General features: G+C 33.2%; 1 protein-coding gene across 1 annotated transcript; it reads right to left on the reverse strand.

Annotated features, from left to right (window-relative positions):
- Positions 1 to 9,478: 9,478 nt before the first annotated feature.
- LOC133190400 (DCN1-like protein 3) lies at positions 9,479 to 17,678 on the reverse strand. Its single transcript, XM_061326008.1, has 2 exons — positions 17,513 to 17,678; positions 9,479 to 10,520 (listed from the first exon to the last, which is right to left on the reverse strand). Exon 2 carries the CDS (start codon positions 10,483 to 10,485, stop codon positions 9,610 to 9,612), a length of 876 nt encoding a protein of 291 aa, XP_061181992.1. The 5' UTR covers positions 10,486 to 10,520; positions 17,513 to 17,678; the 3' UTR covers positions 9,479 to 9,609.
- Positions 17,679 to 17,993: the final 315 nt, after the last annotated feature.

The following is a 17,993-nucleotide window of genomic DNA, read 5'->3' on the forward strand; positions in this document are numbered from 1 at the left end:
GTCAATGTTGTTGGTATCCAAAGGAAGGTCTTGTCACAAGGGTTACATATGTAAAGTATGAAAGCCCTAGCACCAACCATTCAAAAGTTATGGCCAAGGTTAAAGTTTTTCGAAAGTAGGTCAAACTCCTATGTCAAGGTCAAAGGGTCAAAGTGGTTGGTATCCAAAGGAAGGTCTTGTCACAAGGATTACATATGTGAAGTATGAAAGCCCTAGCATCAACCATTCAAAAATTATGGCCAAGGTTAAAGTTTTTCAAAAGTAGGTCAAACTCCTAGGTCAAGGTCAAAGGGTCAAAGAGGTTGATATCCAGAGGAAGGTCTTGTCACAAGGAATACACATGTGAAGTTTGAAACCCCAAGCACCAACTGTTCAGCAGTTATGGCCAAGGTTAAAGTCTCATATAATTTTGCAAAAGTGGGTCAAACTCCAAGGTCAAGGTCAAAAGGTCAAATATGATGGTACCCAAAGAAAGGTCTTGTCACAAGGAATATACGTGTGAAATATGAAAGTCATAGCTCCAACCAATCAAAAGTTATGGGCAAGGTTAAAGTTGACAACAGACAGACAGACAAACAGACAAACAGATAAACAGACATACAGATAAACAGACAAACAGACAGACAGGACAAAAACAATATACCCCCTGGATCTTTCGATCCGGGGGCATAAAAACAGGAAATTGAGGAACGTGTCCTAAGACCTTAAATACGCAGAAAAGGTTAACAATCTTTTTCACACCGTCAGCTTTTCTTTTTCATCAAAACTGCGTGGAAAAGAAAACAAACACGGTTACATGATTGAATAATTAATATTGTTTGGGGATGATTTCGCTTGAAATAGGGAGTAGTAATCTGTTGCTGTGGTTTATCTTGACTAAAGAATGTTGTAAATTTCGTCCTATCAGAATTGAAATTGATGACGTATATCAGCTTTATTACTTATAGATAACTTACGTGTTGTAAATTACACACAATCTGCACATGGACGACCACAAACAACTCATATACAACTACTAGTCTTATTACTTACAGATCTATGCATATACCTGGTTTGAATTTTAAAAAAATAACATTATTTTCGCTATGGGAATTTCCTGTGTGGATGTGGTTTTTATGTCACGTGACATGGTCATATAAATAGTAAGTGCGTGCTTGAAAAGTCATTCTACCGCTCTTATAAAACAAAGGATTAGTTCAGGAATGGAAAACAGTAAATTAGATGTACACGTATAATGTACTTTTTTTAATTATTATTTTATGATAAATGAAAGTCATAAGTAATTTGTTCAGATGTTGAAATTAAATGATATAATATATAACAATGTGTTGTAATAACGGTTCTGACGAGCAGCATTCCATATTCATAAGTTTGTTATCTTTTCAAACTTCCTTTTAAGTACAGCTTTAAGAGTATAATTAATTTATATTCGGACAAACGTAGTGAGGAAGAAGATAAGTACGCGTTTTTAAAGTTTGAAGTATTATACTACAGTATATCTATTGTATGAGACAAATTTTCATATATCTTTATATGCAAGTTATTCTTATATACATGTATTATTTACATGGTTAAATTCCATGAGAAACTTATTTTTAACGAATTTAAACCATATACATTTTTTAATTAAAACACATCTTCGGAATTACATAAAATCATGGACCCTATAACTTTGATATAAATTTAATCTGATTTTAATTTAAATATGAGAACATTTAGCTTTTTTCAGGGGGTATATTTATCACATTAGCATCAACTGACACTGAAAACCACACTGAAAGTTTCCTACAGAAAATCAAAGCCTTTTCGTATCTTTAACAATTTGTGCAAGATAGAATGAACAATAATATTGTTTTATGCAGAAACTTATCAGTAGAAATTCAGTTTGCTTACATCAACTGTACATCTTGACACCAATAAGCATCGACCTGTAAATTTTTGGTTGATAACCACCATAAATTTGTACTATAAATTTACATCCCCCAATCTTACTGTCATTTTATCGTAAAGGAACCCAATCCCCGTATCCGTTCAGCAGTCGAGATATCTATATGTATGACGTGTTAACTGGCATTACAAGACATAAACTGCCAGGAAAACATCCGTAAATTACATGTAATTATATTCCCTTTTCTGTGTCCTCAGATCTAGTCAATCTATGGCGCTTCACACAATTTGAGTGATGTTTTTGTCTAATATGGCCGTGTGAGTACTTTATCAAAATGTCCTCCGTATCAGCTTTGCTTAGGATTTCAGTCCTGAATTTCACTTTTCTTAAGATTTCAGTCCTTAATTTTAAAAGATGTTTCGTATGGAATTTAAAAAACATTTGGTAAAAATCTAAGCACTGATGCTCAGTCTATTTGTGGCAATAACATGAGATTCGCGCACTCAGTTTTATCTAATTCATATTTATGGCGCTTTTGGGTGAGAGTTGAGACATTCAATAACATTCTCTGAAGGAGTTAGAACCATCAAGTCATCGTCAATAAAGACTCTAAACATAGCCAACACGCAGCTTGCCTTTTGTGCACTTGTCTTTGCAGTGTGCAAAAATTATACATTTCCAGAAAAATAGTCCACAGAGAATTGAAACAAAAAGAAAGGATAATATTTTTGTATGAATTTACTGTAAAACACAAGATTAAACATCACATAAAATAATCATGATGTGTTATCGTTACAATAATGATTGTATGAACAAAACAGAATGAAAAGTTCTCTCACTTTATAGTGCAAACTAATGACTAGAGTTTTCATAAACATCATGTAAAATTGATGATAAAATACTTCCAGTGCCTTCTCAAATCCTAATGAAAATATTTCCTATATTGAAAACACAATCTTTAAAAATGTGTTTTATCAAATCTAAATCAAATCAGTTTGGTGACAGTCCATCACTGTATGACAGTTCATCACTGTATGATGCTTGAAATTGTTGATATATCTTAATAGACTACAAATCTTACAAAAACAGCCAAGAACATGATTCTATATACCCTCAAAGGAAAACCAGTGAAAATCAATATGTTTGCATTTTTTTTTTCTAAATCTATAACATATGAAACTGTTGAAACTTTTTTTCTGTACACAATCATTATGGCTAATTAACTTGTATTGATGTCCCTTGTCAATATTGCACAACTGCATGGCTTTTTTAGTTTGTTTCTTTACTGATAATACTCTTAAAACTGTACACATTACTAGTACATTGTATTGGCCATGTTATCACATTAAAAAAATATACAGAAACTTTATATTCCAAAAGCAAGCGAATATATCACAACGGTTGGTCCAGCTACACAAATGTACAGATTTTTAAGCTGAGGAACTTAAGGCTAAAACTATGAGATTGCAATAACATTCATGTATACACACATATTAAAATACAAACAACAATCTATTAAATCCAATAAAAGCACAAACAATCTACCTACTTCAAGGGGTTGTTTCCCAGTACAATGTGTCTGGATTTTATTTATTTTGTTTTGTTTTCATTTTAACTTCAGCACAAAATATTCACAAGCATGTGCTGACAAAATAAATCTAATGTCTTAAAACCATTTTTTTGCAGAGACCTCAAGAAAACTTTGCCTAGCCACACTTAATTTATAAATTTCAAGCTGTAATCATAATGGTTTGCATTAATATAAAATTTATTTTTCAATAAAATAATCAATAAATAGCATATACACCCCCTTATGTTACCTGAAATTTTAAACTAACACACCCTCGTTTCATATTGCATGTAAATATCATCCTTCTCTTCCAATGAAAATTCAATTCATGCATGATTTCAAACACTCAATATTTTTAATACTTAAAATAGGTCTGACTTATCCCTAAACTGATTTCATAATGTAAAATCACACCCTAATTATAAGGTGGCAAAATGCCTGAATGTCACATCCCAACACACAAATCATAGATTTAACAGACTATTGTTCAGAAAAACAAACAAGTATAAACTTTCTTTCAGTGTTGATCAATAATGCTTTCACCATTATGTTTAAAATTTTCCACAAAACACACACCGGTACATACAATTATGAAAAAACAATCAAGATGGCATTTCCTAGTAGCTACACTATCAAGGTCTTGGAGAGATTTATTCTGCACCTAACCTTCAACCACTGATATCAAATAACCATGGCTACTATCGAAAATAATGCCTTTTCAAAATGGGCTAAGAAACAAAAGCCACTAGAAATCAATTATGTGAATGATATTTTTTTCTTGAGCTGTTCTGCATGATTTTATGCTGACTGAAATGAAGAATAATCTTAGTATTCATAGGATTTACCTGACTTCTCCCTTTTCACTTTTTTATAAATCAATATTACTGTTTCATGTCTATCAAATCATCAAATGATCTTACAGCATTTATATAAGACAATGGTTGTAGAGTGATGCTATTTCTGGAAGATTTGACCTTAAGATAACTCTTTCATCTCGTAAAAAAAGCACAGAAATAGAACACTTTAACTGTCAAAATAAGGAATTTCTCACCTCACCATGACAACAAGGGCATGCCCTGTGACATTTGTGAACTTTTTTTTAAAAAACATGAATATACATAAACTAACTGGAGTTTTCTGAAAAGGTTCTTTATGACATACTTGATTTAGCAAAGCCTCCTTAACAGTCATAATTACGTAGTAACAAAATCTTTCTCTCTTCCTTCAGATTCCACAAATTAATTACTTCCTTTGTATTTTCTCAGACTAGAAGATTTTGGACGGACATGGTGGAATTGAAATTATAATACCATATTCACATTGATCAAACTTGATTACTTTATACAGTGATGTTCATAGTCTTTTTCCCTACTTATATTTACACACACACAAAATTCAGAGTTAAATCATACAGTACCTATGTTTAGGCATCATTCAGATATTTATAAATTACATACATTTATATAACAAGAGTTGGTCTGAGGTTTTTTAAGTTGATCCTTACATGTAAGTAAAATACGTCTTATTGGTAATCTAATTATACATTCAACATTTTACTAAAAAGTGAGTGCAAATGTTTTAAACCAAAGTTTTTGACACATTATTTTGAAACATAACAAGAGGCCCATGGGCCACAACGCCCACCTGAGTTACTTTGGCCCTGCTGTTCTTCACAAGACCTCCCCTTTGTAATATGAATTGCGGCCCTGCCCTACGCCTAGGGGCCATGAATTGAAAAATTTAGAATCTACACTACCCAAGGATGCTTCCACGTAAGTTTCAGCTTTTCTGGCCCAGTGGTTCTTGAGAAGAAGATTTTCAAAGATTTTTCCTATGTATTTCAATGTAAAACTTTGATTCCCTATTGTGGCCCCGCCCTACCCCCGGGGGCCATGCTTTGAACAATTTAGAATCTACACTACCCAAGGATGCTTCCACATAAGTTTCAGCTTTTCTGGAAAATTTTTCTTATGTATTTCAATGTAAAACTTTGATTCCCTATTGTGGCCCCGCCCTACCCCCGGGGGCCATGAATTGAACAATTTAGAATCTACACTACCCAAGGATGCTTCAACATAAGTTTCAGCTTTTCTGGCCCAGTGGTTCTTGAGAAGATTTTCAAAGATTTTGCCTATGTATTTCAATGTAAAACTTTGATTCCCTATTGTGGCCCCGCCCTACCCCCGGGGACCATGCTTTGAACAATTTAGAATCTACACTACCCAAGGATGCTTCCACATAAGTTTCAGCTTTTCTGGCCCAGTGGTTCTTGAGAAGAAGATTTTCAAAGATTTTGCCTATATATTTCAATGTAAAACTTTGATTCCCTATTGTGGCCCCGATCTACCCCAGGGGGTCATGATTTGAACAATTTAGAATTTACACTACCCAAGGATGCTTCCACATAAGTTTCAGCTTTTCTGGCCCTGTGGTTCTTGAGAAAAAGATTTTTTAATGACCCCACCCAATTTTTGTCTTTTCTTGATTATCTCCCCTTGTAAGGGGGGTTGGCCCTTCATTTTAACAATTTAAACTTCTCTTCACCCATGCTCTGTACCAACTTTGGTTAAAATTGGCCCAGTGGTTCTTGAGAAGAAGTTGAAAATGTGAAAAGTTTACAGACGGACGGACAGACAGACAGACGAACAGACGCCGGACAACAGGTGATCAGAAAAGCTCACTTGAGCTTTCAGCTCAGGTGAGCTAAAAATGATTAAATAAGTTACTTCTATATTTTCAAATCACTAAGTCAAACGACTAAACAAAGATCATCTTTCAATCCAGACCCATTCAGCCAAATTGATATATATGAGTGAAAACACCAATTTATCTTAACAAATACAAGAGGTCCACAAGGTCACATTGCTCACCTGAACATTTGGTTGAGAAAAGCAGAATTCAGTATTGAAAAGTTTAAAATGTATGGGTGGTCCCACCCTATCCTCTGTGGGTCATGATTTGAACAAAACTGAGGATGCATGCTTCCATGTTAATATGACTAATGTGAATGGCATTGCTGTTCTTGAGAAGAAGATTTTTAAAAGATTTTTCATATGTATTCCTGTGTAAAAGTTTGAGCTTCAATTGTGACAAATTTTTGTACATGCATGAATCTACACTATGTAATGAAGCTTTCATTTTAGTTTCAACTTTTCTGGCCCAGTGCTTCATGAGAAGATTTTTGAAAGATGCCATTAAATTTTTACTTAATTATCTCCCCTAGAAAGGAGGCATGGCCCTTCATTTAAATTAACTTAAATCCCTTTACCCAAGGATGCTTTGTGGCAAGTTTGGTTGAAATTAGTCTAGTGATTCTTGAGAAGAAGTCAAAATTGTAAAAAGTTTACAGATGACACACTGGATGCCAGACACCCTTTGATCAGAAAAGCTCACTTGATCGAGCCTTCGTCTCATCAGTTGGGGCCTGATGGAAACAAGTTTAAAAAAAAAAAAAACTTGCTTAGGTTACTTCACTTATTTATGACTTAACAAAGAAACAAAGAAATAACTCATTTAAGTTAATTCTTAAAAAACTAGAATGCCTATCAATTTTGTCAAAAAACATCCATATTAAGAGTTTGCTGCTGATTTAAGATGACATTAGGCTGAGAAAGTTGCAAATTCATTTACTTCTCTTGACTTGATTTGACATATTTGATATCTTCTGAGCAGATAGGATGATATTTTTCAAAATCTCATGATTTTTTTCAAGGAAAAATAATTGCATTTCATGAACACTGAAGTGTTCATTTGCACAACTTCCATCAATTTTGCCAACACTGTAACTAATTTTCCTAAAATCCTTGGATATTAATGTACAATTTCTATGTCTTACATTTATTTGTGCAAAACTGTAGATTTTTGTGCAAGAGTTCTATATTGAGGTGGGTTAAGGATGAAATAACTGAAGTAAGTTATAATATGTTGAATTTCAACTTGTGAAATTTTACTGATTACTTTTACTGCCATGACTCTTTTCCTTTGTTTTTATACTAAATTTGACTACGGAATGTTGTGTCTACTTGATCAATACATAGAACTCATGGCAGGTGTGACTGGTCAACAGGGGATGCTTATGCCTCCTAGGCTCCTGATCCCAACTCTGGAATTTCCAAGGGTCCATGTTTATGCCCTGTTCACAGATTTGTATTGTTTGAAGTTTTTATGAGATCGATCACTGTTCATTATCTTCACTCCTTTTTCATTTCTGTATACTAAATAGCCCAAGCATAGCATGAATAAAGTTTTTCAGATACCAGTAGGTTTAAAATATGAAAAGTAAAGTATCAATAACCTGAATAAGTTACTGAAGAAAAAAAATCAGGGAAAGATAACCCAAAATAACTCAAACATTATTTAAAAAATAACTTGTTTCCATCATGCCCCTGACTGCTCATGTGAGCTAAAAACACACAAATGATCTACAGATATCTCATATCTACTCAGTAATTACTCAGTAATCAAAGATTCCTCAGCTAATACACAAAGGTCCATCAATTTTGCAGTATTATCCCATCGAACTACTTAACTACAAAATAGAAACAACCGTTGTCAAGGTACACTCAGATCAGTAAACATTCATTGCATGTCAATCTATATTCTTTAGAACAGAATCATTACATTAATTGTACCTGATGATCACTCGTTTTTCAAAATATCAAAGGTAACTGCATCAGTCTGTAAACTGAGGAGTGAAATCCCTTCATCAAAACTAAATATAGAGTCAAAGACTTATCAATGACTGCTATATACTTTGTTTCATTTATATTTTTATTACTTAAAAAATTACTGACCCCCCCTTTTTTTCTTATTACAGATGACATTCCTCTAAGAAACTGAACAGAATTATTCTCCAAAATTTGTAATAATGGTCAAAATTTTTAGTAATTTGTGAATTTCACAAGACTAAGAAAGTAGTCACGTATAAGAATCTGAGAAAAAAAAATCCACTGGCATAATTTCAAAACAATTCAAAAACAATCGGGAAAAATACCAGCAAAGTGTAAAATAACCAATATTTATCCTCGAAGATTAACAACGGCATTGATTTTACACAGCCATTACGTCCAATCATAAAACTGTTCTTCAAACAATGCAAAAATAATCTGCTGAACTTAACACATTACTGGGTGTTTGTCTCGTGAAAACTATTTCAATATTCTGTGATCTCTGGCCCTGTTTAAGGCTATCTATGCTGTTATTCTAGTTCTTTGAACAAACAAATCAATACATTGTTCTGATCACATGCTTTCACATGACAAGTGAATTTATGACACATCTAAGCAACATATTCTTAATCCATCCATGAGTATTAGTCCAATGTACGATTGCCCACAAACATACATAAACTTTCTGTTAATAATCAGGGTGGGGTTGATAAGCTTCTTGAAATACACTGTAAAAAATGTCATGGTTTTAGTTTTTGTTAATCTAATTTTGTAACTTTGAAAGGTTGTATACATGCTACTTTTAAACAACAGAAAAAAATATACAGATGTAATTTTCTGTTTATGTGTACAGAATAAGTGAAGATGGGGAAGGGGCAGGAGGGTGTCTGCACATTGCTACAATTTGAGATTCACTGTGGTCATAAAGTCAGTTTTTTCGCATATATATTAATATACATGTATGTAGTGTTCTTTTACATGGCAGTAGAAAAAAAATTACAAAAAAATAACAAGTACATAAGTTGAATACAGACATCAAGCTTCAATGCCAAGTGAAAATGCCAGGGATGCTGCAATCAAAAATATTTATAGTAAATAGCTAAGCTCAACAAGTTTGACAAAATAAGTGAATTATAAATGTTGGTGAATTGTGATTCAATGGCTATCAATGGTGCAAAATGAAATCCAGTACAGGTGTACCAGGAGCTTGAACTGCAAATCGTGTTTTCCACACATTTAAGGGTATTTTTCAACATGTTCAATGACCAAACTACTTATAATAATCATTTTTTTTCTGTGATAAAATGTCATGGACATTAACAGTTTCCAAAACATCTGCTTATGACAAAAATACAAATATCATGCATTATATACAGTTCTGCACATTCTAAAAATCTAAACAAGCACATGTTCATTTTATGAACAAAAAAAAAAAGAACAATATTTTTTTTAAGGACAAAGGGACCATATGTTTCCTGCTTTACTTATATCATCTTGACATTTTGATTTTGCCTATCATTTTCATATTCTACAAAATCATCAAAAAGACTAGGCCATGCCTCTGTATCATCATACGTGCTCAAGTCGTCAGAAACCTGTTCCGTAAAATTCAGGTACATATCCCATGTGTCTCTAGGAATTCCTCGAATACTTGGATGATCCTCCAAGAACTCAAGCCAACGGCTAAGAAGTTTAGGTTCATTTTGTGAAAACACAAGTTTCCAAAGGCTGATAGCCATTTCTATGGGTAGAGTCCTCTGTCCCGTTTCCACATCAAGGCCAAACTTGTAAGTCCATCGATACAGATCCTTGAAAATTTGTTTATTTTGCACTTCTGTCAACAACTCTGTGAATTTTGATTGGATTCCTTTAATTGAATCAACCTTTAAGGATTTACAACCATGTAGAAATTCCTCCCTTGTAAACTTACACATCATTTCTGCTTGAAATTTCCACGCTAGCACCAGAACGATAAAGTCATCAGGATTCACTTCTAAATCACAACAAAACGCTTCGACACCCTCCGCCAAGATGGCATCCTCAACAGCATCTTTATATTGTTCAAAAAGAGCATGAACTTTTGATTCTGAGAAATCACGGGAAATAAAAGACAAGCGTTTGCTCTCTCCATTACTGGGTTTTTTAATCGGAGGCAGTTTCGGATAAGGTGTGAACATTTTCCGATCAGATGCCACCGGCACCGACCGCGAGGATGCCATCACTGGAATTGTGATGCTGGTAGTCTCTAACTCTTTGCTGATGCTCCGTGGCACTCCTCTGGTTCTGTAATCTGAGGGTGTGTGGTACCGAGAACCTGATGTCGGTCCTTTTGCCTCACAGCAAGATTGACACTTGCCCATTGGAGCAACCAAAGTCAGCACTTATTCTCAGAGACCTTTAAAAAAAGATTTAAGACCATTACATACGACAAAAGGACATGCTTAACTTTGTTTAAGTAATAATATTAACCCACTTCAGAACTATAACAAAACTTAGGTTTTCAAGTGTCAATTGTTCCAACTAAAACATAAAGCCAAACTAGACTGGCTGAATGCTGATTGCCTTTAAAAACTTTGAATCTTATTGCATTAATACCATTATTGAATCTATAGACAAAAAAGCATAAATTCATCGGATAAAAGATAAATATACTTTGTGAACTCTTACAATCATTACTACACATGGTGACACGCGGCATACAATAATAAAATGTACATATATGTACATGCTGTATTGTAAACTTCACAAGTTCATCTGGTTTAACTTCCTTGATGCAAAACTTTAAATTTTCTATTCAATTTTCCTTCTTCAAATAGCAATTTTTAAAAATATCAGAAATATGACTTTATTCTTGTGCTGCTTACATAAAAGGTTTCAATGTGTGGCTCAATATGTTGTATTCAGTAAATACAATCTTTATATGACTCCACACATTTTTTAAAAATATCTTTCCTCAAAAGATGGTGCAGCTCATCAAATACCTGCTTAGCAGAGCTGACAGGACAATTAATCCCTGCCAGCTATTTCAACAGTAGAACATGGTAAAGAGTCAAAATAGAAGTTTATCTTGTATTGCAATGTGGGAGGTTGCAATTTCATTATCATTAACAGTATTTACCCAAAGTGAACTAAAAAAAAAAGACACTATGGTATGCACCTCTTTTAAATCCTAAGAGTAACAAACACAATTAAAGATATATTCCCCTATCATTTTATAAATACATTCTGTGAATTTGTTTAAAAAGCAGAAGTACAATATATTGCAGTATTAGCACAATTAACTGACAACAGTGCACCTCTGATGTTTGCAAGAGTGGCAAATCTTTCAAGAATTTTTGTGCTCTGAGGCTGGTTATAATCCTCATAAACACTTAATGACATCAACACATTCTTATATAAATATATATAAAAAAAATTATCATCCCCACCCTGCCCTGGCCTCTCAAATGGGGAAATCTCAACTAACTTAATTGGCCATCCCCCATCACTGATAAAGCAATTGGCAAATGTATATATTTCACAATCTTTACAATTTTTTTAAATTTCTTTGTCCGAGATAAAACTACAAATAGTAAAAATACTTGATTTCAACATACTGGCTCATCAATAGGCGTGGTTAAAAAAGTTATGTGCAAGGCGAGACAGAGAGACAGAAATAGGTGGGGCTTGTAGCACTTGAATTTACGTAATCAAGAGCACCTAAATATTTAAGGAATAACTATAAAATTTTTTGGTTTCATGATGATGATCAAGCAATTGGCTTGCATGATAATTTTATGCATAAATGCCTTCGGCTTCAAACTGAAGCACTAAGCATCTCAATTGAATCTACCCTTCAAAAAAATAGAGCATGCAAAAATTGCTTTGGTCAAAAGACATTCACACTAAATCAAACAAAAGAAAATAATAGGAAGATTTTTTTTCTGCACAAATTAGAGATATTAGTGAATCATTTTCAAAACAAGAGATGATTGGGAAACACTTATGCCCCCCACCCCCCACAACTGGAATTTTCCTAAGTCCAAGGGGCATAACTCTATCAAAAATTGCTTGATCATACCCAAAAAAGAGAACTTGACCTAGATATTTCTAAGAAAAATCTGTATACCGAATTTTATTTCAGTATGTGCAACCTCTGTGAAGAAAATGAACAGAAACTGCAAATAATTGGAATTTTTCAAAGTCGAAGAGGCATAATTCTGTCAAAAATTGCTCGATCGTACCCAAACAAATCTTGACCTAGATATTTTTATGATAAATCTGTATACCGAATTTCATTTCAGTATGTGCAACCTCTGCAAAGAAAATGAATGGAAACTGTTGGTGAACCGACAGACCGACCAACCAAAAGACAGCAGCAAAGCAATATGCCCTCTCTTCTTTGAAGGGGGGCATAACTATAAACTTATAAAATCATAAGATAGCATTAATTTGGACTAAGTCAAATTCAGACAATGCTGTAAGATTCCTTTACTATCAATACATGAATCCAATATATTTTGTTTTGTTTGGACAATGCTATAAGGTTCCTTGACTATCAATAAAACTAATACAGAGTAAATCTCATATTTTGTTTACAATAATTATATTTTAATTTTAATTTCATAATTTTTTTAAAGTTAATTAGTATCAAAATTATATGAAAATCTACAACTCAGCTGAAGTTTATAAAATCACGAACTTCATTAATATGACCCTGTCTTTCAGTACTGTATCGGTACTTTGATAATAATATATGATGATCATGTGTACGAACTATTTATCTGTAAACAAACTCATTCTAAAACATTAATTAGGATGATAACAGATTATACACATGAACTAACACACACTCTGTGCAGATCTAAATAATTAAGTCGCAGTGAATTATCGACTGTATTTCATTTGTAAACAGTCAAATCGAATGGCTATTTGCACAAGCTTTATGTTTAGAGTATAATTAAGAGCACTTTCCATACTCTACATTCTTTCAATCATTTCTTGTTCACCTCAGTATTTTTAATATGCCTGTCCATTATCATTTTTAATCTCAAAAGAATAAGTGACCACTTTATGAGTTACTGTGAAATCATCATTGTTCGTGGGGGACCAATGTTCATGGACTTCATGGGTCACCCTTACCCACAAATTTACATCCCCACAAAAGTTTATTTTGTAAACACACTCAGGGGTTGAAATTTTCCTGGAAATCCCACTAGCCCAGGGGCTACTGATCAGTAAAAATTTACTAGCCCAAACCTCAAACTAACTAGCCAAACAATTTTTTTTATCCAAAATGAAAACATAACTAACAAGTTAAAGTTTCAAACGCTTTGGTGACAGAAACAAATTAAACTAGTTCTCAGTCAAAAGAAACCAGTCTACATAGAAAGTAAACTGACAAGAATTTTTTTCTGTTCAGCTAGTCTGACGGATTATTGTTACATTTAAATTAGCTAGCCCGAGTCTTAAAATGACTAGCCCCGGGCGCAAGGCTACATTATATTTCAACCAGCATCTGATACTGATTCATTAAACCACTGTATAAACGAGTAAGCCACAAAATTACGTTCCCACGAACAAGTAAAATTTTGCTTGTCCACGAACACTGACCCTTACAAATTAAAATGATTCCATAGTATATAAAAAAAGAATAGTAACATCACATAATTAGTATATTTAACTTTTTGGAAAATTATACATGTACAATGTATGTAAACAAAACTAAAAAAAAAAAAAATTTGCATGAATGTCAATACATTGTATTTACATGTTCAAATAATACAGTAAAACATATAAAATACAGTTAAAGAAAACATGCTTTTTAAGAGCTAGGGCTACTTTGAGAAGGCTCCGAGCTTACAAAATTATACCCCCATTGCAACTCTTTTAAAGTGCCAAAGTACATTTTTTCTCTAAACTTGGCCTATAAATTGCACAACTGATCTTTGATCAAGAAAAATAATGTACACCCTCTAGTCAAAAGTAATCTTAATTTGTGTGAAGTATGAACTTCTGATTTTTCTCCATTAGCAAGTTATGGAAAGGATATAAATTTTACACTTTTTCTGCCAGTGACCTTGAACTTGCCAGAATGACCTTGGGTCAAGGTTATGATATACCTCAACTTATGAGTTATCTTTGTTTGAAGTATCAACATCCAACATGTTTATCATTAAACTGGACACAAATTTTACACTTTTTTCTGCCAGTGACCTTGAACTTGGATCAAATGATCTTTGGTCAATTAAGGCATGACATACATGTACCTTAATACATAAGAAAGTCTGTGTGAAGTTTGTCCCTCCAATGTTTATTTATGGACTGGACAAAAATTTTACACCTTTTTGACTGTAACCTTAAACTTGTCCAAATGATCTGAGGTCAAGATCTTGACACATCACTAGGCCACAGGCAATCTTTGTGTTAAAGTATGAGCTTCCAATGTTTCTCAATTACAAAGTTATTGTCCAGACACGACTGCATGAGCAGACATACAGATAGACAGAGGACAAGTTGATTCCTAATAGGCTATACTACCTAATTTGATTGATTGACTGTATGTTGATTTATGTCTCATTTGAGAAGTTTTCACTCATATTGAGACATCACCATATACTGGTGAAGGGCTTCAGATTTAGACCTATACTTGGCATATATATCAGTATAATTTCCTGATCTCATTTTTTTTTGTTTAGAGGAAGTTGAAAGCTTCAATAACAGTGACACTATGTTTATACATGTAGATCATTGCTAGTGTGTGCTTGGATTTATCTCAAAATCCTTCACTATTCAATTTGGATTTAGATTTCATATTTTTATTTATGACAGACATTAATTCATTTTAATTATATGTAAAGACAATGTTTTTCATGCTTGTGATTACTTGCTTACACAAGCATTTGTCTAAAAGTGCTGTCAATATAGAACAAGATACCCCTCAGTAAATTATTTCTTATTATAAAAACAGGCAATTAAAACATATTAGGTGAAAATATATCTACTGCGATGTTTATATATAAGTAACCAACTGTGACGACAACTGGCCGAAAAACTTCTGTATAAGTTATAAAAACAGTTCATTATCATCTCAGTGATTTCAATTAATCCAATATCTTATAGTAAAGATAATTAATGAGAAACTGAGAATTGGGATTTAGTTTTATATCAATATAATCAGCATTTCAAAATAAGCAATTTCAGTATAAGTGGAGTAGACTGTAGTTTTAAAACATTTTAGATATACTGCAAAGATATTCATTTACATGAATCCAAATCATGTATTAATTACTAAATGTTACAATATATACAAACTGTTACACATGTGACACATGATAATTATTAAAAAGAGGATTTTATTAAATGTCCCACTTTCCCTGAGTCTTCTAAGTACTATGGATGCTTGAAGTAACAACACATATCAGTACACAAACTTGTCATCCATGCAGAATATGTTGTATCATGTGACAAGACAATATATTTTGATTTTTCTAAATCATAGTTTCTTATGAGAGTTAATTGCTGTGATAAGTGATGAGTGCATCAAACATTATACTATTTATAGTGATGATGCAAAAAATAACATGCCCTCAAGTACAATTGCATGTATATGTAAAAAGCATATAGTTACATGAATTTCATCATTATCTTGTACCTGTGTTGATGTGATATATACTACATTATAACTGATGACAGTTCTTACGATTGATTATATACATGTACTACCACAACATTACTGTAAAAATTAACATATTTTATCTATAGCTAGGCATGATAATATTTTTTATTTACAATTATTTTCAATCAATGGTTATCTCAGATAGCATACAGTCCCATGGAAAGCAATTTCATTTGGAAATTAAGGCACATACCAATAAACAAACAATCTATGTGCAATGATATATGGTATTACCTATATATTAGTATAAATTATCACTTATCTAATCAAAACTGGCTTAAATCAATTTGAATTTCAAATATGGCCCATACGTTGCATTTACATTTCAATATCAGAAATCATTTATTACAGAAACCACTTTCCATAATGTTTTCTTATTGAAATTAGAGTAGTGGCCCTTTTAAGAAATTATGTCAGATTTGTTGTGACTGCTTCACAAGATGTATAAGTGTCGACAAGAGAGGGAAAACATTTTGAATTAGAATCTAAACAGAAACAATTATTAAAGTTTATAAAGATTTATTAAGATTACTTGACAGTAAAAGGTAAGATTGATAATTTAGAAAGAGGGGGGGGGGGGGCTTCCATTATTTTCAGAATAGTGTTTTTGCTGTATACCCTATTGTACATTATATCATTCAAATTCATGCACCCCCACGCCCCCCAAAAAACACACTTTTTGTTTCAATTGGGTGGAAAGTGTGCTATGTCATTGCATTAAAAAATTCACAGTGACTTAGAGGCATTTTTTTTCGGAGGGAGGGGTGGCTGCACCCCCCCCCCTTTTTGATAAAACGTTGGCCTGTTTTGTGTTTCTGTCTCTCATATTATGACCCTTGAGAAAACAATTCACTTATTAGGTTTGTTATTGACTGTCTATAGAAGTATATTGGGTTGATCAATCTTATAGCTAGATGCTCGGCTCGGTTTCGTCTCGCTGTCTATGAGATTGTCCAACCTGATATACTTCTATAGACAGTCAGTAACAAACCTAATAATTAATAATAGTCAGTATAAAATCACCTGTGGTCCCCAATTATAAAGAATGGTTAGTGATGTTCTCCGAGACCCTAGCAGCAAAAGGCATGGGTGAAATGAATGCTTTACTGTCAAAGATTAGAATATTCATTATCAGCTTGGTAAACAGTTCCCAGTAATGGGAAGATGGTACACTAAACAGGTCTTTTTTCCATCTTTAGATAATATGCCACTCCTGCTGTGTATTTTGATTCCCAACAAACATGTTTGTTACAGATAAACAGCTAACACTGGTAAAAGTGCACATGGTGCAATACCTTGAAATAAACATGTGTGTTAAAACTGTATACACTAAGGCAAATGGATGACATAATGTCTGATGAGATTTGGGCATATCTTAAGTCTGTCAGTTCTGGGATCTGTTTCCTTCAGTTGTACAGAACAACAGCAATCAGCTGATGACACGAAATAAACTCTCTCCATTGTCTGACATTTGGAATGTGCCAAAATTCAATAGCAAGGGAGCGCATGGTTTCTCGGTTAGCTAATATTTTCTTGGAAATCCAGTATAAGAAAAAAGCAATGGGTATTCAAGTGAAAAGCATATAAAAATATCGATTCGTACAGAAAAATCATTAATTAAGTGGAAATCAATACATAACAACCAAATACAGCTGTTTTTGACCCCTTACATCGAATGGTATTGTCCAAACTTAAGAAATGCCCTTATTATCAATGAAATAAAAGATCACCGTTCTAAAATATCCTCCCTCGTCCAGAAAGGCATCCCTTGGTGTCTGGTGCGACCCTCTGCTTCCGAGAAGATTCTAATTTTCACTCCGCGACATCAGTTATCGTGCTGGAGTCTGTTGATCCATGTCGAAGGCGATTTAGACGACTTCCTGTTAGTGCCCGTGACGTCATCAGGAAAAGGAGATAACTGTGGAGAGGTTTCAGCGATTTCGATGCAAATATTAAAGAGTATTAAATTGTATGTAATATTGGCAACAAAAGCGGTATATGTTGTACATGAATTAACAGATTAATGAAAAAAGCAAACTTTAAAACTTAATTAGAGTGGATCTAATAAGAAGTACTCACTGTAAACATGGGAAATTTGATTAAAATATGACCGTTTCCCATATGCCCATCAAATACATCAAATGGCGCTTTGAACGTAAATCTAATGAGTTTAGATATTGTGTACGACTTAAATTTTGTTTTATTATTGTC

Source organism: Saccostrea echinata, unplaced genomic scaffold (genome assembly GCF_033153115.1).
Source record: "Saccostrea echinata isolate AGI-Se365-2 ecotype Australia unplaced genomic scaffold, CSIRO_AGI_Sech_v1 ptg000022l, whole genome shotgun sequence".
In the NCBI taxonomy this organism is placed as follows: domain Eukaryota; kingdom Metazoa; phylum Mollusca; class Bivalvia; order Ostreida; family Ostreidae; genus Saccostrea; species Saccostrea echinata.

What these genes read in the sequence shown, in the direction of transcription:
- LOC133190400 (XM_061326008.1), bottom strand. Translation starts at nt 10,485, where the DNA reads ATGGGCAAGTGTCAATCTTGCTGTGAGGCAAAAGGACCGACATCAGGT.